Source organism: Anomaloglossus baeobatrachus, chromosome 11, assembly GCF_048569485.1.
Source record: "Anomaloglossus baeobatrachus isolate aAnoBae1 chromosome 11, aAnoBae1.hap1, whole genome shotgun sequence".
In the NCBI taxonomy this organism is placed as follows: Eukaryota; Metazoa; Chordata; class Amphibia; order Anura; family Aromobatidae; genus Anomaloglossus; species Anomaloglossus baeobatrachus.
In genome coordinates, this window is record NC_134363.1 from 159,233,301 (window position 1) to 159,255,567 (window position 22,267).

General features: G+C 46.5%; 1 protein-coding gene across 1 annotated transcript in view; it reads right to left on the reverse strand.

The window, feature by feature from the left end:
• Nucleotides 1-18,721: 18,721 nt before the first annotated feature.
• The window catches only part of NOC2L (NOC2 like nucleolar associated transcriptional repressor), a 144,143-nt gene continuing 140,597 nt past the window's right edge, over nt 18,722-22,267 (reverse strand). Inside the window, exon 19 of the mRNA XM_075328046.1 lies at nt 18,722-19,437. Within this exon, the coding sequence (XP_075184161.1) occupies nt 19,259-19,437 (179 nt within the window). The 3' untranslated portion in view covers nt 18,722-19,258. The remainder of the gene's footprint in view (nt 19,438-22,267) is intronic.

A 22,267-nucleotide genomic window follows, 5' to 3' on the forward strand; every position in this document is an offset into this window, starting at 1 on the left:
TCTCCTCACCATGCTCTGCTCTATCGGGCTCATGGACACTGTGGATCACCAGCTTCTCCTCACCATACTCTGCTCTATCGGGCTCATGGACACCGCTCTCTTGGTTCTCTTCCTACCTCTTAGATGTTCCATCAGGGTATTATTTCCTGGCCCTTCTTCCTCTCCTCTTCCACTATTGAGGTTCCTCAGGGTTTAGCCCTACGTCTACACTGCCCTAGTAGGACAAATCATCAGCAGATTTGGTTTCCAGTATCATCTCAATAATACCCAATTATACACTTCTACTCCTGACATCACACCCAAATCACTACAAAAAACAGGAATGGTCTGTCCACTGTGTCTATCATTATTTCCTTCCATAAAACCTCAAGCTGCACTCTCATTCACCTCATAAACATCCCCAGATTATGAACATTTCTTATCTTTGACGCTACAAAACTTTGTGTAGCTCTTATTCATTTCCATCTGAACTATCGCAACGTTCTAGTAATCAGTCTTCCCTTCACTAAACTGCATCTTGTTCAGTCAATCCCAAATGCTGCAATTCGGGGTCATATTGCTGTCCAGCTGCTGTACTGATGCCTCCACCCTTTGCCAGTCATTGCACTAGTTGCCCATCTTCTACAGGAGTACATTATAAACTGATCAAGCTCATCCACAAAAGCTCTCCATATTGTTGCACTGGCCCAAATCTGTCTACCACCCTACTCGTGCTCTCCATTCTGCTAATTATCCAAGACTAACATCCTCCATAATTCATACTGCCCACTTCTGCCTGCAAGGCTTTTCTCATGCTGCACCAGGTCTCTGGAATGCACTACCTCAGCAAATATACTTAAAATTCCCAATGTCCACAATTTTAAGTGTACACTAAAACACATTTTTAGGCACACCTTTCACAGTTAAGTGAGCAAGTGGTAAATTAACTTTTGTCCAGTGGATCATCAGTGTCTACTCCTTGAGGTTTGATGCCTATGCAAAGTAACTGGTCAGAGCGATAAGGTATAGCTAGTTCCTTCATCAGGCCAGCACACGCACAGTGAACCCGCACCCTCCGGGCACTTGGCATTCAGTACGACATGGGGCACTGGGAATATCAGCGACAACCGTTCCTTCTTTTTATTAGGCGCAGGGACCATGACTTGTCAGCCTGGAGACCCTATCTGCGTTTCAGTGGAAACTGCTGAGTTTTAATGAGATTCATTAATCAAAAATTAGTTAAAATATTACTACTGCGAGGGAGATAATGAGATGTAAACAGAAAACTACAAAGAAACTGCAGAGCGGAGCATCGATAGCTACATATCTGTAATAATGTGGAGGGGCTGCTCTATTACTAGGGTATAAGAGGATGGAATCGGGAACGAGGACAGCGCAAGAGGGCATTATCCAGATTAAGGTGGTGATAGGAGACGTTTCCGCTCACCTGGAGGCGTTATGTGAGGCACAACTCTTAAAGGGTCCAATCTTCTGCAGCTCCACAGGTTGGCAAATCCGACATGGTAATGCGGGTAGTTAGGAGTTAGCGGGTGACATGCGCTGCTGGTGCGTATCCGATCATGGAATCAGTATTAGGCGAAAGTATTGGTAGGGCGGTTTATTCTTCACGAGTTTCACTGTATTCCAACCAGAGATCCCGGTATTTGAGGCACGGCTAAGCGATTCTTAGCTCCGGACCACACAGGGTCATGACTGCGGCTTTATTGCACAGACTATTGGGTGACAACAAATTCTACACAATCTTAGGACAAATTGAAAGACCTGTCCGATTTTTATCAGCACATTGGATCCATTTTCCATCTGCCTTTGGTCTTTGTGTGTATAATAATATAATATTTTTCACTTATATTGCACCATTAATTCCCCTGCGCTTTACAGCCATCCCAATCACTGTCCCCATTGGGGCTCTAAATTCCCTACCACTATGCATCTAGTGTGTGGATGGAAACTGGAGAAAACTCACGCAAACATGGGGAGAACATACAAACTCCTTGCAGATGTTGTATTTTGTGGTATTTGAACCCAGGACCCCAGCGCTGCAACACAGCAGTGCTAACCACTGAGCTACCACAAGACTGCAGTGCTAACCACTGAGCTACCACAAGACTGCAGTGCTAACCACTGAGCTACCACAAGACTGCAGTGCTAACCCACTGAGCTACCACAAGACTAAAGTGCTAACCACTGAGCTACCACAAGACTGCAGTGCTAACCACTGAGATACCACAAGACTCCAGTGCTAACCCACTGAGCTGGCACAAGACTGCAGTGCTAACCACTGAGCTACCACAAGACTGCAGTGCTAACCCACTGAGCTGGCACAAGACTGCAGTGCTAACCACTGAGATACCACAAGACTGCAGTGCTAACCCACTGAGCTGGCACAAGACTGCAGTGCTAACCACTGAGATACCACAAGACTGCAGTGCTAACCACTGAGATACCACAAGACTGCAGTGCTAACCCACTGAGATACCACAAGACTGCAGTGCTAACCACTGAGATACCACAAGACTGCAGTGCTAACCACTGAGATACCACAAGACTGCAGTGCTAACCCACTGAGCTGCCACAAGACTGCAGTGCTAACCACTGAGCTACCACAAGACTGCAGTGCTAACCCACTGAGCTACCACAAGATTGCAGTGCTAACCACTGAGCTACCCACAAGACTGCAGTGCTAACCACTGAGCTACCACAAGACTGCAGTGCTAACCACTGAGCTACCACAAGACTGCAGTGCTAACCACTGAGATACCACAAGACTGCAGTGCTAACCACTGAGCCACTGTGCTTCCATTAGTTTTTCACACAATCTCCCATTTTTCTGCCTTTTTAAGTGTCTTGTTGCAGTCACTGAAGAACAGACAGAACATGAATGGCGTCCACGTGCACAACGATTTTGTGGATTCATCTTGGATAGATGTCATCTAAAGAGAATAAGGCTTAGGCTACATTGCAGCACCATACAAGTGAGTGGGGACATATTGCAACCCCATGGGTATCGAGATGGTGGAAAGCAAGCCGCAAGACGTCCAATGGCATCAGAGTGCTTGTGGCAGCATATTTGTGCACCCCAGTCACTCGAATGGCACTACGTGTAGCAGCGACACCTAGGAAATTTGGTTGTGTGACTTGTGTAACGCCCGGTCGATGGAATCCAAGAAGTCGATGGAATCCAAGATGTCCAATCTGCATCTCCAGGCATTATCTGACGGAGAAGTAAGGATGTCTCATACATAATACATACGGGCCCAGTGGTTTAGAAACATGTTCTCTAATGTTGAGGGTTTTAGGGTATGTTCGCTGGAGTAAACATTTTTTACCATAATTTTTGAAACCAAAAATAAGTATCATCAATCTGAATGGGGTTGTTTTGGCAGGAAACACTTGGGTATCTTCATGGGTTTTGCAGAAATCCAAAGACCGTGGTGGCAATTATTCCATGAACATAACCTTATTCCTTCTGCTTCCCCCCCAAAAAAAAATCCTCAACGCACACCACTAGATTCATATTTGATCCCAATGACATCAGCTCTTATATACTCTGCATGGATTTATGATGCCAGAGTTTGGAGGCGCCCGAAGCTTCTTATACAGAGGTCCCCATGATCCATATGATCCGCAGGTACACGCCGCCTCATCTGTACAGACAAATGATTACATGGTGATCACTCAGCTACAGAGTGACCTGCACCAGACTCATCCGTGGTAAGAGATCCCTTCAATACCACGGAGGAACAAAATAACAAGTATTACATCTGGGTGTTCCGCCTGCAGAAAGCATATACGCCTGAAAATAGCGCATGACAGAGCACACACTGACCCCATCTGCTCCATTATAGTCAATGGCCTCGTTGGCGCATGCATCCAAAACCCGTTTTGCGGGTGATTCAGATGGAAGCTCCAACGGGACCACTGAATAAGTAAAAACGCAGTGTGAAAGGGTCCTAATGCTCGCTTACCGGCAGCCGTGGTATCTATTCGCTATCGCCCAGGTTGTCCGCTTGAGGGTTTTTTTTTTTTACTTTTTTCAGACAAATGATGCATTGGAGAATCATAACATGATTGATGATGTACAATATCTATACAGTGTGTCCACCGCCATTAACTTGAGAACGGCGGCAGCTATAGGCATAGAAGTGGTGTCTAGGTATAGTAAAGTAGCCATGCGCTACACAATGAAACCACCTATAGCGCCACCTGGTGGAAAACAACGGAGTTAGCATTTTTATCTCGAAAACAGAACGAGATAGAGAAAAATAAGTGAATTACAAAGTTGTAGGGCATCATCAATTCAATACGGATCGACATCTTGCATACAGAAATACTATGTGTAACACTCACAAGGCTGCGGACGTGAAGCGTCATGGAGACCTTCCTACAAGTCATTGGGTATGGTGGCTGTGTGGAGTGGCCTCCGCTCACCTGACCTGACCCCATTGGACTTCTTTCTGTGAGGTCACATCAAACACCAGGTGTATGCGACCCCTCCACCAACACTGCAGGACCTACGACGACGTATCACAGATGCTTGTGCAAACGTGTCCCCTACCATATTGCACAACGTGCAGCAAGATACAGTATGCTGTGCAGAGGCCAGATGTGCATTGCAGCTGACGGGGGCCACTACGAGCATCAAAGTTAAATGAGCGCCATGTGTGTGACCAGCATTCAATGTGGGGGGGGGGGGGGGGGTGTCATGGGTTTCATATCATAGCATTTCTGTATGCAAGGTGTCGATTTGTATTGAATTGATGATGCCCTACAATTTTTTAATTCACTTTTTTTCTCTATCTCGTTCCGTTTTCGAGATAAAGATGCTAGCTCTGTTGTTTTCCACCAGGTGGCGCTATAGGTGGTTTCATTGTGTAGCGCATGGCTACTTTACTATACCTAGACACCACTTCTATGCCTGTAGCTGCTGCCGTTCTCAAGTTAATGGCGGTGGACAGGATATGGGTGGACACACTGTAGATCAAAATGTGCTCACCCCATCGGCCAAAGGATGCACTTAGCTTTTTTTGCTCCCCCCTAGTGTAGCCTATCTTCTTTGGTCTTGGATGGACACCGTCTCCTTCTCCTTTCGTATACACTCAACTGAAGAACACGAGCATTCAGATTCAGACCAATCCTTTCCAAAATCTACTAGTAAAGTAGAGGAGGGGAGGCGAGGAGGGGGAGGTCATACTGATTTACCAGTGAACTTTAAGAAGTGTTTTAATGGGTGTGGGGCCTGGCACGTCCCCGGCTTATTTTGGTAGGCGAGGATCCAAAGCAGGGTAATGGTTAACCGTATATCCGCAAAGCCTCTCAATCCCTACAGGATGAAGCCCCGGAGGCATTTTGCATGCTCAATAAGCGTGGCGAGCGCCTCTGTGCAGGTTACTCTTTTCTGCTGTGAAGTCATGCTTTGTAGTGACATCAAAAGGTTTTATTTTTTAGTCTCCCCTTTGAATGTAAAGCCACCACCAGGCTTGGTTTTTTCCCAGAACTTCCTGATAACCCTTTGCCTGCTGACAAATCCGGGAGAACGGCCAAGAGCAGGCGGATCAGTTAACCGGTTGCCTTGCATCCAGTGTGTGCCGCACTCCCCGCCGGCAGAATGACGGATTCCTTACCCTCCGAGTGGAGACAGACAGGCTGACAACCTGGATTTAGTCTGGCAAGGTGATGATGACTACTTTTCTGATCAGAAGAGTCAGTGGAGGCGCCGCTGCTTTATTCGCAGCAAGATCAGAACGTACAAAGCATTTCCCTCGGAAATCAAGTCCTTGAGTCGTCCCCTCCTGTCAAGTATTTTCACTGGCAAATTTCCTGCTCGATCGTCGGCACAGCAGCCCAGCCGGCGCTAGGGTAAAGCCATCTACCAGGGATCGATAGCAACTGAAGGATTGCTAATAAAATCCTTATACAATTTGCATATTGTCGGCAGCATATCCTTTTGTGCTGCTGAGAAAGAAGATTTTTAGGTTGCACAGTTGCGATCTTTTAACAGATGAGCACATTTCGGCTGCTCACTGCCACGTTTAGGAGTCGATGATTGATATTTATCAACCAATGTGGTTATACCCGGGTAAGAAGGGTGGCAATGGATATGGCAGCCCTTATATCCACCGTAAGGATCCTTTTCAGCTCCTGACCAGCAAATCTGCCATTCTAAAGCTCAAAAGGTCAGCAAATAGCAAACTATCCCCCCCAAAAAAGAGCCACGATAACGAAAAAAAAACCTCCCCAGCTATATAAGCCTGTAGACTGGCTGTAATAAAATTTAAAGGGTTTTTGCCATTTTTATAAATATATTTTGTCAGATAGAGCTTGTAAAATCAAGCAACTTTGCAATTTACAGCTTCTTAAAATTTGAAAGCGTTCTTGAGATATTACGCTTTTTCTTTTGTTTACAGTGTGTTGCCAAGGCGACAGACCACCGCTGCTTTCTAGCTTTTCAGCACTGCGCTGACAATAGCCGGGATTAGGAGGTAACAAGGCGCTTCAGCAATGCTAGAAAAGTTCAAAATAGTGTTTACAAGCTTTTTTTTTATTGAGCTTGTAAGCACTGAGCATGTTTTGCTGTTTACCAATGGTGGTTGGTCTCCAGGGCAACGAGCTGCAAAGAAAAGAAAATTGTTAATATCTCAAGAACGGCTGAAAATTTTACACAGAAGCAAATAGCAAAAGTGCTTGAAATTACAAGATCTATCCAACAATACCCATGTATAAAAGATGGTAAAAACCCTTTAATTGGGTCATCATAGTCATGCCACCTTTGGAAAAAGGCACAACACTTTTTTACTCCGACTTTGTTCAACCCCAAAAAACTTAAAATATTCTTATTTTGTACTTGAGCATCTCCTTTAAGAAAATAATTTGCTCCAGTCCTAACAGACAGGGCTGAATACTCACTGGAGTGGTGTCAGCTGCAGACAGTGAGGTCAGCCCTTAATACCCTGCGCTGCTGACTGACAGCCACCGACTGCCGGCTAAGCTGGACACAGGCGTGTAATAAAGGGGATTGCGCGTTACAATTTGTGCCGGTGATTAGCGGACAGGATGGGATCCTTGGAATCGCTGGGGCCATTGTAACATTTCTTTTATATTAGGAATAAAACAGAATAGTTGGCAGCGCCTCAGACATGGGCTTATCTGCATTGTGCCCTCCTGACAGTAGGCCAAGAGCGCTCACTATTGAGGAGAGGGGATTCTGCAAGACAGGTGCTGCCATTATGTCCACTATGAATGGGGAAGGCCAGCTTCACACGGCGACTGGTGGATCAAGCATTCAGATCAATACTCTACAACTGGGGGAACTACAACTCCCAGCATGTTATGTGGCGGGGGGACAAAAGCGGGACCATTTAAGAGGATTCTTTTCATTATCTGGATTTATGGCTTAAACTGAATGTGACATTTAAGAAGACAGAGATGACATCAGGGTCTTACATAGAATTATTGTTTTCCTGTTTAAGTGATATGGAAAATAAAAAAATTAAAATATTGGAATTTTTGCACTAGGCACTAAGCCAAATATTAGACTTACACTTCCTGTTGGTCTCATCATCATGAGCAACAGTACACTTACTCTGACCCTACCTGGGCAAAGGTCATTGTACAGGAGGAGGAAGTGAGCTGTGACATCACCTATTGGGGAAGAGGTGAGCTTTGACATCACCTATTGTGAGTGGTGGATCTTGTGTTATCTACTGTATATAGACGTGTTATCAGTCATTGTTCAGGAGGAGGAGGTGAGCTATGACATCACCTATTGGGGAAGAGGTGAGCTGTGACATCACCTATTGTGAGTTGTGGATCTTGTGTTATCTACTGTATATAGATATGAGGAGGAGGAAGTGAGATGTGACATCACCGATTGGGGAAGAGGTGAGCTATGACATCACCTATTGGGGAAGAGGTGAGGTATGACATTACCTATTGGGGAAGAGGTGAGGTGTGACATTACCTATTGGGGAAGAGGTGAGGTGTGACATTACCTATTGGGGAAGAGGTGAGGTGTGACATTACCTATTGGGGAAGAGGTGAGGTGTGACATCACCTATTGGGGAAGAGGTGAGGTGTGACATCACCTATTGTGAGTGGTGAATCCTGTGTTATCTACTGTATATAGACGTATTATCAGTCATTGTACAGGAGGAGAAAGAGAGCTGTGACATCACCTAATGGGGAAGAGGTGCGCTGTGACATTACCTATTGGGAAGAAGTGAGGTGTGACATCACCTGTTGTGAATGGTGAATCCTGTGTTATCTACTGTAGAGGTGATACCCATCAATGTACAGGACAGCAGGTGGTGAGCTGTGACACCACATTTTGTAAATGGTGGATCCTGTGTTATCATTCATTTTACAGGAGGAGGTGAGCTGTGACATCACCTATTGGGGAAGAGGTGAGCTATGACATCACCTATTGGGGAAGAGGCGAGCTGTGACATCACCTATTGTGAGTTGTGGATCTTGTGTTATCTACTGTATATAGATATGAGGAGGAGGAAGTGAGCTGTGACATCACCTATTGGGGAAGAGGTGAGCTATGACATCACCTATTGGGGAAGAGGTGAGCTGTGACATTACCTATTGGGGATGAGGTGAGGTGTGACATTACCTATTGGGGAAGAGGTGAGCTGTGACATTACCTATTGGGGATGAGGTGAGGTGTGACATTACCTATTGGGGAAGAGGTGAGCTGTGACATTACCTATTGGGGAAGAGGTGAGGTGTGACATCACCTATTGTGAGTGGTGAATCCTGTGTTATCTACTGTATATAGACGTATTATCAGTCATTGTACAGGAGGAGAAAGAGAGCTGTGACATCACCTATTGGGGAAGAGGTGAGCTATGACATCACCTATTGGGGAAGAGGTGAGCTGTGACATTACCTATTGGGGATGAGGTGAGCTGTGACATTACCTATTGGGGAAGAGGTGAGCTGTGACATCACCTATTGGGGAAGAGGTGAGCTATGACATCACCTATTGGGGAAGAGGTGAGCTGTGACATTACCTATTGGGGATGAGGTGAGCTGTGACATTACCTATTGGGGAAGAGGTGAGCTGTGACATCACCTATTGGGGAAGAGGTGAGCTATGACATCACCTATTGGGGAAGAGGTGAGCTGTGACATTACCTATTGGGGATGAGGTGAGGTGTGACATTACCTATTGGGGAAGAGGTGAGGTGTGACATCACCTATTGTGAGTGGTGAATCCTGTGTTATCTACTGTATATAGACGTATTATCAGTCATTGTACAGGAGGAGAAAGAGAGCTGTGACATCACCTAATGGGGAAGAGGTGAGCTGTGACATTACCTATTGGGAAGAAGTGAGGTGTGACATCACCTGTTGTGAATGGTGAATCCTGTGTTATCTACTGTAGAGGTGATACCCATCAATGTACAGGACAGCAGGTGGTGAGCTGTGACACCACATTTTGTAAATGGTGGATCCTGTGTTATCATTCATTTTACAGGAGGAGGTGAGCTGTGACATCACCTATTGGGGAAGAGGTGAGCTATGACATCACCTATTGGGGAAGAGGCGAGCTGTGACATCGCCTATTGTGAGTTGTGGATCTTGTGTTATCTACTGTATATAGATATGAGGAGGAGGAAGTGAGCTGTGACATCACCTATTGGGGAAGAGGTGAGCTATGACATCACCTATTGGGGAAGAGGCGAGCTGTGACATCACCTATTGTGAGTTGTGGATCTTGTGTTATCTACTGTATATAGATATGAGGAGGAAGTGAGCTGTGACATCACCTATTGGGGAAGAGGTGAGCTATGACATCACCTATTGGGGAAGAGGCGAGCTGTGACATCACCTATTGTGAGTTGTGGATCTTGTGTTATCTACTGTATATAGATATGAGGAGGAGGAAGTGAGCTGTGACATCACCTATTGGGGAAGAGGTGAGCTGTGACATTACCTATTGGGGATGAGGTGAGGTGTGACATTACCTATTGGGGAAGAGGTGAGCTGTGACATTACCTATTGGGGAAGAGGTGAGCTGTGACATTACCTATTGGGGAAGAGGTGAGGTGTGACATTACCTATTGGGGAAGAGTTGAGGTGTGACATTACCTATTGGGGAAGAGGTGAGGTGTGATATCACCTATTGGGGAAGAGGTGAGGTGTGACATCACCTATTGTGAGTGGTGAATCCTGTGTCATCTACTGTATATAGACGTGTTATCAGTCATTGTACAGGAGGAGAAAGAGAGCTGTGACATCACCTAATGGGGAAGAGGTGAGCTGTGACATTACCTATTGGGAAGAAGTGAGGTGTGACATCACCTGTTGTGAATGGTGAATCCTATGTTATCTACTGTAGAGGTGATACCCGTCAATGTACAGGACAGCAGGTGGGGAGCTGTGACACCACATTTTGTAAATGGTGGATCCTGTGTGGTAGATTCATTGTACAGGAGGAGGTGAGCTGTGACATCACCTACTAGGAAGGAGGTGAGCTGTGACATCACCTATTGTGAATGGTGAATCTTGTGTTATCTACTGTAGAGGTGTTACCCATCAATGTACAGGACGGCAGGAAGTGAGCTGTGACACCACATATTGTGAATGGTGGATCCTGTGTTATTCATTGTACAGGATGAGGTGAGCTGTGGCATCACCTATTAGGAAGAAGGTGAACGGTGACATCACCTATTGTGAATAGTGAGTCATGTGTTATTTACTGTATACAGACGTTTTATCAGTCATTGAACAGGAGGAGGAGGTGGCGTGCTGTGACATCCCCTATTGTGAATGGTGAATCCTGCGTTATCTACTGTAGAGGTGTTACACGTCAGTGTATAGGAGGGGAGGAGGTGAGCTGTGACAATGCATATTATGAATAGTGGATTCTGACTTATCTACTGTATATAGAGGGGTTATTAGTCATTGTACAAGAGGAGGAGGATGTGAGCTGTGACATTGCATACTCAGAATGGTGGATACTGTGTTATTAGTCATTGAACAGGAGGAGGTAGTGATCTTTGACAACACTTATTGTAAATGATGAAGCCTTTGATATCTACTGTATATAAAGGTTATCAGTCATTGTACAGGAGGGAGAGGAGGTGAGCTGTGACATTACTTATTGTGAATGATAGATCCAGTGTTATCTACTGTATATAGGTGTTAGCCACTGTACAGGAGGAGGTGAGCTGTGACACTGCATACTGTGACTGGTGGATCCTGTGTTATCTACTGTATATAGAGGTGTTATCAGCCATTGTACAGGAAAACAAAAATCATTTAACCCTTTTTGAACACTAGGTCATTTTCTGATGACATTCCCTTTAGGACACAGTCAGATTTGGGCAGCCGCGTCACTTCAGACCCAATCAGTGTCTTGCCCGCAGCCGTCGTACACTACATGGCGGTCTTACCTTGTAATGTTCCTGATTTGGCCGCTGGTACAAGGTTTTCCTCCATTTCCGTGACTTGTGCATAGATTTCACTCGCTGAAACTTCTGCAAAAAGGTTGCAGCATGTGATTAAACTTTTAGCAGACAGTATTTTTTTATTTTGTCAAGTTGGGTCAAATTTGAATCCCATACAGCCTTTTGATAAATTATTCACACCCCTGTGAACTTTTCCAAATGTATTCACGTTACTCCCACAAATGCATTTTATTGGTGTTTGCGTGGGTTTCCTCCGGGTTCTCCACTATCTTCCCACACTTCAAAGACCTAGTGATAGGGAATTTAGATTTTGAGCCCCAATGGGGACAGAGTTGCCAATGTATGTAAAGAGCTGTGGAATTAATGGTGCTATATAAGTGAATACATATTATGTGTATTACCGTATATCCCCTTTGTGTTGATATATTACAATAATTCCAAACAAAATACATTTAAGTTTGTGGGTGTAACGTGAAAAAAATGCCCATTGGGTGTAAATATTCCTTTAAGGCACTGTATGATATAATCATGGCCAAGCATTGCTGTAGGAGTTTTATCATCAAAACCAAAAAAAATGAGAAAGAACATATATACAGTGCCTACAAGTAGTATTCAACCCCCTGCAGATTTAGCAGGTTTACACATTCGGAATAACTTGGCATTGTGACATTTGGACTGTAGATCAGCCTGGAAGTGTGAAATGAAGCAAAAAAGAATGTTATTTCTTTTTTTATTTTTTTTTTAAATTGTGAAAAGTTTATTCAGAGGGTCATTTATTATTCAACCCCTCAAACCACCAGAATTCTGTTTGGTTCCCCTAAAGTATTAAGAAGTATTTCCGGCACAAAGAACAATGAGCTTCACATGTTTGGATTAATTATCTTTTTCCAGCCTTTTCTGACTAATTAAGACCCTCCCCAAACTTGTGAACAGCACTCATACTTGGTCAACATGGGAAAGACAAAGGAGCATTCCAAGGCCATCAGAGACAAGATCGTGGAGGGTCACAAGGCTGGCAAGGGGTACAAAACCCTTTCCAAGCAGTTGGGCCTACCTGTCTCCACTGTTGGGAGCATCATCCGGAAGTGGAAGGCTTATGAAACTACTCTTAGCCTTCCACGGCCTGGACAGCCTTTGAAAGTTTCCACCCGTGCCGAGGCCAGGCTTGTCCGAAGAGTCAAGGCTAACCCAAGAACAACAAGGAAGGAGCTCCGGGAAGATCTCATGGCAGTGGGGACATTGGTTTCAGTCAATACCATAAGTAACGTACTCCACCGCAATGGTCTCCGTTCCAGACGAGCCCGTAAGGTACCTTTACTTTCAAAGCGTCATGTCAAGGCTCGTCTACAGTTTGCTCATGATCACTTGGAGGACTCAGACAGACTGGTTCAAGGTTCTCTGGTCTGATGAGACCAAGATCGAGATCTTTGGTGCCAACCACACACGTGACGTTTGGAGACTGGATGGCACTGCATACGACCCCAAGAATACCATCCCTACAGTCAAGCATGGTGGTGGCAGCATCATGCTGTGGGGCTGTTTCTCAGCCAAGGGGCCTGGCCATCTGGTCCGCATCCATGGGAAGATGGATAGCACGGCCTACCTGGAGATTTTGGCAAAGAACCTCCGCTCCTCCATCAATGATCTTAAGATGGGTCGTCATTTCATCTTCCAACAAGCCAACGACCCAAAGCACACAGCCAAGAAAACCAAGGCCTGGTTCAAGAGGGAAAAAATCAAGGTGTTGCAGTGGCCTAGTCAGTCTCCTGACCTTAACCTAATTGAAAACTTGTGGAAGGAGCTCAAGATTAAAGTCCACATGAGACACCCAAAGAACCTAGATAACTTGGAGAAGATCTGCATGGAGGAGTGGGCCAAGATAACTCCAGAGACCTGTGCCGGCCTGATCAGGTCTTATAAAAGACGATTATTAGCTGTAATTGCAAACAAGGGTTATTCCACAAAATATTAAACCTAGGGGTTGAATAATAATTGACCCACACTTTTATGTTGAAAATTTATTAAAATTTAACTGAGCAACATAAAACTTGTTGGTTTGTAAGATTTATGCATCTGTTAATAAATCCTGCTCTTGTTTGAAGTTTGCAGGCTCTAACTTATTTGCATCTTATCAAACCTGCTAAATCTGCAGGGGGTTGAATACTACTTGTAGGCACTGTACATACAGTATGGTATAAGTGCAAATACTTGGCATTAAGTAAATGAATAGTAGTAAACATAGGGTACGTAGACAATGTACTTTGATTAAAAAAAACAAAACAACAATAAAAGCCACCCAACCGTGACAAGGTGTACCTAATCAGGATGGACCTTAAGGTCCAGTCACACTAAGCAACTTACCAGCGATCCCAACAACGATAGGGATCGCTAGTAAGTTGCTAGGAGGTTGCTGGTGAGATGTCACACTGCGACGCTCCAGCGATCCCACCAGCAACCTGACCTGGCAGGGATCGCTGGAGCGTCGCTACACAAGTTGCTGGTGAGCTCACATCAACCAGTGACCAGCCCCCAGCGCCGCGTGGAAGATGCTGCGCTTGGTAACTAAGGTAAATATCGGGTAACCAACCCGATATTTACCTTGGTTACCACTGCACGGAGCTACACGTGCAGAGAGCAGGGAGCAGCGCACACTGAGCGCTGGCTCCCTGCTCTCCTAGTTACAGCACACATCGGGTTAATTAACCCGATGTGTGCTGCAGCTAAATGTGCACAGAGCAGGGAGCAGCGCACAATGCTTAGCGCTGGCTCCTTGCTCTCCTAGCTACAGCACACATCGGGTTAATTAACCCGATGTGTCCTGCAGCTACATGTGCACAGAGCAGGAGCCGGCACTGACAGTGAGAGCGGAGGAGGCTGGTATCAAAGGTAAATATCGGGTAACCAAGTACAGGGCTTCTTGGTTACCCGATGTTTACTGTGGTTACCAGCCTCCGCAGAAGCCGGCTCCTGCTGCCTGCACATTTAGTTGTTGCTCTGTCGCTGTCACACACAGCGATCTGTGCTGCACAGCGGGACAGCAACAACTAAAAAATGGCCCAGGACATTCAGCAACAACCAACGACCTCACAGCAGGGGCCAGGTTGTTGCTGGATGTCACACACAGCAACATCGCTAGCAACGTCACAAAAGTTGTTCGTTAGCAGCGATGTTGCTAGCGATGTTGCTTAGTGTGACGGGGCCTTTACTCTTCTAGTTGACCTCTCTAGTTTTGTTTTTGTGTATACAGGGGCATGGATCCCCCTTTTTGGGCTGTTCATTTAGTCCATATAGGTTTCTATGGGCACGTAGTCCTGCTCTGTCCTCATCTGTTTTGGCATGTAGAGGTGAATTACGAGAGTTAGGGACACCTTGTCGCGGTGGGGTGGCTTTTATGATCAACCAAGTGTCAATTACCCCAAGTAATTTACGATTTACTTACCGCAGGGGATTTTTTTTTCTCAAAGGAAGCTGCCAGCAGCGGATCTTGATGATTTTGATGCCAAAGCACATTCCGCGCAGCAGAACATTCCTCATATATCTATTAGTAACCAAGGCTATACGTGCGGGGAATTTCTATAGTGGCGTTCATACATCGAAATGTTTTAATTTTTCCATCATTTGTAGATCACTAACGAGTCTACCCATCTTGTTATTTCCATAATTCCGTGGCTTTTCCTTCTTGGTGGTGCACTTCCATTGTTGAGGACTGTAGGACAGCGGGAAGTAAAGCACTATAAAAATATTGGAAGCGCGCGAGTGCATAACATTCTGTACACATGCGCACTGATGTTTATTTATTGGAAAATGTTACAAATCAGAGCTCCTGCTCCGTTCTTACAGATCCCTCTGCTCTCCTCCGCTCAGTGTTGGAGATAGCAGCAGAGAGGAGTGGGAATTGTACACCGATCTCGACAGCGTGTAAAGGGAGGAAAGCATGTTCAGTCTCAGGGACGGCAGAGAAAACAGGCCGTACAAAAGCAAGTGATGTTTTTTTTGGCTCTGCCCCATCGACTGATAGGGAGAATTTAGCTCAACATTACCTTCCATCCTAGACGCAAGCAATTCTGAAGCCAGATGATGGAGTGGTAAACTCAGGAAAAGTAGAGATGCCAATATGAAACCGAACCATATTTCTACATAGAAATTCAGGAAAATCCTCTGTATTATCTTATTAGCCACGGTAAGTCATGATCTGATTACAAATGCTTCCCTCTAAGACAAGCATTGCAAAAAAAAAAAAAAAAAACGCTCACCCTCCCAAATCAATGTCTCCACTACTCTAGCCCACCAGGGATGCAGATACTAACCTCCATTTCATAGCCCTAAACCACCAGCAAGACAGACGCCAACTCCTTCACTGCCAAAGCCTATTAGGTATACAGACACCAACTCCTTCACTGCCCTAGCCCACCAGGGATACAGATAATAACCTCCATCACAGCCCTAGACCATCAGGAAAACCGACGCAAACTCCTTCACTGTCCTAGCCTATCAGGTATACAGACGCTAACTCCTTCAAAAGGAATCTTTCACCAGGTTTTTGCCACCTAATCTGAGAGCAGCATAATGTAGGGACAGAGACCCTGATTCCAGCGATGTGTCACTTACTGGGCTGTGTAGTGTTGATAAAATCACTGTTTAATCAGCAGTAGATTATCATTACAGGACTACTTGGCGTGCTGCAGGTAGTCCAGGATATTCATGAGCTCTGGATAACTGCTAGATCTGCAGCAGAGAACTGATTTTATATCTCAGATTGAGGAGCAAAAACCTGTTGACCAATTCCCTTTCACTGACCTAGGCCACCGGGTATATAGACATTAAACCCTGCACTGACTTAGGGAACAAAAACTATAAACTGTAATCCCATCCTTGCCCCTGACCTTCAGGAATACAGTAAAGAAAAATAACCCCTTCACTGCTGTAGACCACAGAGAATATAAATACTAACCCTTTTATTACTCTAGACTGCATGCAGTGCAGACTTAAAAGACCTCCTCTGTGTAGCGGTAGCATCTCTACAGAGATGCCAACTTTCTCACCGCCCCGGCCAGGTCACGTCCTCCCTTGCCATGGCTGAGAGGCATTGTGTATTTAAGGCACCCTCCCATCAGGTGAGGTGCCTGTGCAACACATTATTAGTAATCCCAGTCTGCTACCTAGTTGTCAAGTCCCATTATCCCTGTGTCCGTCACCTGTCTGCCTTCCCATACCTGCAGGCTCACCATTCTTGTCCGTACCCACCTGTACTGCCTGCCTCAGTCACCCCCCCCCCCCCCGCCTGTACCTGTCTATTCCTGAGTCCGTCACCTGTCCCGGGGGTCAGCTGCTACAATCCCGGTCTCTGCCCTGGGAGGAGTACCTGGTGTTCGCCTCGCAGTAAGAACTTAGTTAAGTCCCTGCCACTAAAGGGTAAATGGGGTCCCCCCTGTGGTCTTGTGGGTCCACTAACCCAGCTCGCTTCACCTACACCGGCCACGAGCATTACACTCAGCCCATGACTACCATGTAAATAAAATGGACACCCACAATCCAGGTACCGAAATATGGGAAAATCTGCCGAATTTGAGACCTGTGCGGTCGTAACCCGACTGATCCAGACCACTAAGAAAAAAAAAAAAAACCACGTTAACCAATTATGGGCTCTAGTCCACCAGAAGCAGCGCCAACATTAAACCTTTACAGTCCCAGACACTAAGAATGTTACCATAAAGCCTTTGAATATCCTAGACGAAGCATGTGACCCCTCCCCCACTGCCCTAGACCACCAGGGATATGAGTAATTAATTGGGCTTAGACAGTGCTTTGCACCATTATTGGCCCAAACACAGACAGCTTGTGATGTATGTAAATGACAGATACAGTAAGCACTTGTATAAATGATCACCGGGGACAACTTATGGATAAAAGTGAACCCTCATTGTGTCAAAATGTTTTCTTCTGACCCATGCTGGCAAAGATGATTAATACAAGTTCTGCCAGTTTCGGTGGACACGTTCTACAAGAGGCGTATAGGCCCGGCTGTAATGTGTGATGAGGCCGGGCATGGCATGGTTAATGCACGCCGCTCTGGATGGGATACTTTTGAAATTGTGCAGAACAAAAAGGAATTTTGGCTGGGCCACGCGTTTATAGCCGGGGACTGCAGCACATAACCCTCGCCGTGTACCGGCACAGCGCCCAGATCTGGCACAACCGGGACACCAGGGACAACCACCGAGCAAAGGCAAATATCCAACATGCATGAAGCCGGCAAAGAAAAGATGGCGTTTGATGAATAAGACATGACCCAGAAACGGTCACCAACAGCCCATTAATCATCCAACAAACCGCCCGAGCTTGACCCTACCAATCCACTCCTTGCATTTATTATGGGATGTCTGTGACGTGGTCCCGTCCTGTTTACGTATGTGCAGGGCCATGCGTCTATACGTCATGCTCCATACCAATTTTAATTTTACTTTGCATCGCTAATTGCTAAGTAACAACTCTGGATTTAAGAAAACACAAAGTGCAAGAATAGGGTCTTACCTGTGAGATATGGTGAACCTGCCATTAAGGTTTTGCTCACCTGGGGGGGGGGCTGTGTCAGACACAACCACTAGGAAGCATCTAGGAAACACAGCTGCTGCAGCCCCCCCCCCCCCCCCCCCCACAAAGGATAATTTGTGATTGCAAATAGGGGTGGAAAGGGTTAAATTGCCGCACTGCTGTGCGAAGAAGATTAATGCTGGATCTTCGATATGTGACTTTATTAAACGCGTTTCGGAGTAAGCGCCTTCATCAGGATCAAAACTAACATGTAGCTGTGTGGAGCGCATGGACACATGGTCCATGGGAAAACACGTACGTGGGCACAGACCCATTGATTTTAATAGGTCTGCGTGTGCCAGTGTCTCTTGTAAGCGTGAAAACGGACATCACACGTACCAGAGATACGGATGTGTGAAGGAGGCCTTACAGCCAGTATTCTGCGAATGTTCCTGCTGGTTTCTTGGGAGGGGGGTGGCGGGATGGTGGAGGGGGAAGGGGGGGGGGTTGGAGTTTCGTGATCTGTGCGTGTCTGATTAGGACAACCCCTGCCTTATACTTAGAAATACTCACCTTTTTCAGATGACGATCTCATATTTGGCGTCCCCCAATGGAAGTAGTCGGAGGAGCGATCAGGCATATTGAGCTTTAACATGCCCCACCCTACTTGTGTTTGCGTCGTTGGAGCATACATGGGTTTATGGTACAAATATCTCCGGTACATGGCGGCCCTTACATGCAACAAACAATGGATTAAGTAAAAACTCTACAAATGAGAAGTTGTGGGTTTTATATTAAAAAGAAATGACAATCTGTTATGTTTTATATACAATATTACATCCATCTTCTTAAAGAGAAACGCGTTCCGTCCATACGAGGACGTCCAATGCAGCGGGATCAGATGTAGAGCATGAAACGACGGGCGATGCCTTCCGCTGTGATATTCAGCAGGTGACCGATATGTGGAGTCCCCGGCATGTCTCACTGACTGCAGGGTCTCACCGCCGGCCCCAAATCACTGACAACACAACCAGATTTTCCCACAGTATCTCATCTGCGCTGTGACTGCGCACGACCCGCAGGCACTGAAATATTAATTATCACAGCTCTGTAACACTTCATCATTGCATCTGCTCGCCGTGATGGGCTTTGGGGGGGGTGCACGGCACATTAGGATGGTCTATGGTCCCTGCCAAGGTGCCAATTATACCAGTCCAAGAGCTGGCATCTCGTAGTAAAATCGGCCAGACCCTTGCAGAAGCCCAACCGGCCGACAAAGAGTTACTGGTACGGGTGCACCCGGCGCATGTTTACTCATCGTCTGAGAATTCCAGATCCTGCACAATATCTTCTTCCCCTTTGGCGAGTTCCTTTAGGTCGGCCTGAGAGAGGCGCTGCGGCGCCTCATTCTTCTTCTTCTTCTGGATCTTTTTCTTGTGCGCTCCAGCGTCTCCCTCCTCCTCCTCCTCCTCTTCATCCTGCGATTCCCCTGTGGGCGGAAGAGCAAATATAAATTCTGCTTTATCAGGAAGGAACAAGCCGGCCGAGGGTGGCTCATCACTAATTAATCTCGGCGCTCATTAATTTATCGCTGCTTTCTGCTGCATCCAGATAGAGAGGACACTTGGCCGAGCCGAGCTCCGCAGCCAGATGTGCGTCTGAAGGAAAGACGCTTCTTCGGGAAGATTTACCCCCCCCCCCACCCAGCACAAAACAGCCTCTGGTCCTCTGTATAATGGGGGGCACTGCCGAATTAAGACGCTGCTGCCCGGGAACAAAAGGATAAATGATGTACATACATGGCCAGTTGTGTCATGCATTGTTCTTTTGTATAGTTTGTTGTCAAAATGCACACGAGCTAGGTTAGCAAAATCGGAGGAATTGGCAGCGATCATCACTTTGCAGCAATGCAGTAAAGGAGGCACTTTAATTATTACAGGTCGGCGGAGGAGCAGGCACCTGAGAATGTGATAATGCTAAGAAATATGTAAAATCCCAACACTACATGCTGGAAAATGAGAAAAAAAGCTTGCAGGACTCTAGTTCAGAGCTCATGGTCCATGGCTGCCTGCCCCGGCTCCTGCCCCGGCTCCTGACTGCCCTGACACTCCTGCTCCTGCCTGCCCTGACGCCTGCTCCTGCCTGCCCTGACGCCTGCTCCTGCCTGCCCTGACGCCTGCTCCTGCCTGCCCTGACGCCTGCTCCTGCCTGCCCTGACTCCTGCTCCTGCCTGCCCTGACTCCTGCTCCTGCCTGCCCTGACTCCTGCTCCTGCCTGCCCTGACTCCTGCTCCTGCCTGCCCTGACTCCTGCTCCTGCCTGCCCTGACTCCTGCTCCTGCCTGCCCTGACTCCTGCTCCTGTCTGCCCTGACTCCTGCTCCTGTCTGCCCTGACTCCTGCTCCTGTCTGCCCTGACTCCTGCTCCTGTCTGCCCTGACGCCTGCTCCTGTCTGCCCTGACGCCTGCTCCTGTCTGCCCTGACGCCTGCTCCTGCCTGCCCTGACGCCTGCTCCTGCCTGCCCTGACGCCTGCTCCTGCCTGCCCTGACGCCTGCTCCTGCCTGCCCTGACGCCTGCTCCTGCCTGCCCTGACTCCTGCCTGCCCTGACTCCTGCTCCTGCCTGCCCTGACTCCTGCCTGCCCTGACTCCTGCCTGCCCTGACTCCTGCCTGCCCTGACTCCTGCCTGCCCTGACTCCTGCCTGCCCTGACTCCTGCCTGCCCTGACTCCTGCCTGCCCTGACTCCTGCCTGCCCTGACTCCTGCCTGCCCTGACTCCTGCCTGCCCTGACTCCTGCCTGCCCTGACTCCTGCTACTGCCTGCCCTATCCCTGGTGCCTCTTCCGATTAGCAGGCACAGTGCAACGTTGCGTCTTGCGTTGCAATGAGGATATAGTGTCGGACCTACTAATTAAAAGAAGAGCAGGTGATGTCGGTAGGAGGGCTGAGGTTTGCAGGGATCTAGTGCATTACCTACGGACCATCGGACCTGTAAATTCGTTTTGCTCACCTTTCCTTCTTATACTTTGTGCTCAGTTTTTCGGGACCTCGTCTTGCTCCGCTCATTACTGGACTGTGCTTTGATTACTCTTATGTAAGCGTAAGCTTCATCCGGGGGTGCATTTATTTTGCCACATCTGCTAGCAGCACAGATGGATTTTCCCTAGATTTACCATATGCATTGCAAAGTGAAAATCCACAAGAATCCACACACTGAGACTTTAAAAATCTGCAGCAAGTAGAAGAGATTCCCGGCATAGAAAATCTACACTATTTATACTACATTTTCATGGATACCCCTGATGAAGCCTGCAGGGTGAAACGCAATTCAAGGTGCTCAGCGCACCACCTTTTTGCACTGACCTTAATCAGCCTCATTATGTCTCTACCTTTCACACAGTATGTCTGTTTTATAGTGTTACTACCTGGATATATGAGTGCACCCTAGGATTTCCTATTTTATAGTACTATTTAGACTCCATATTTTATTCTTTTATGCAGCCTGTTACTTTGGGTATTCACTATCTATATAATAGGAGGATCTCATTGCACCCTTTCTTTGTGTTCCCGTTGACCTCACTGGGTCCTATTACGGATTTAGGCATTTACCTTTACAATAGACCTATAATGAATTTGTGTTATTAGAGCCCCGTTGATTCACTTGTCTTTTAGTACTTTTTACTTTCCATCATATAGTTTATCCTCTTGGTTGCTCTTTACCTTCCATCTTAGACTTATATTCCCCAGAGATTTTGTCACTTATCTATATACAGTCATGGCCGAAAGTGTTGGCACCCTTGAAATTGCTCCAGAAAATGAAGAATTTCTCCCATAAAATTAATTGCAATTACACATGTTTTGTTATACACGTTTATTTCCTTTGTGTGTATTGAAGCAACACCAAAAGGCATATTGGACATAATTTCACCTCTCCACAGGTGTCAATGGGATTTAGATCCGGACTCATTGCTGCCTCTTCAGAACTCTCCAGAGCTTTGTTTCCATCCATTTCTGGGGCTTCTTGACGTGTTTGGGGTCACTGTCCTGCTGGAAGACCCATGACCTAGGACACACTCAGCTTTCTGAAACTGGGCACTACACTGCCACCCAAAATCTTTTGGTAATCGTCAGATTTCATGATGGCTTGCACACAGTCAAGGCACCCAGTGCCAGAGGCAGCAAAACAACCGCAAAACATCTCTGACCTCCACCATGTGTGACTGTAGGTCCTGTGTTTTTTTTCTTTGTAGGTTTCATTCTATTTTTGGCAAACAGTAGAATGACGTGCTTTACCAAAAAGTTCTATCTTGCTCTCATCTGT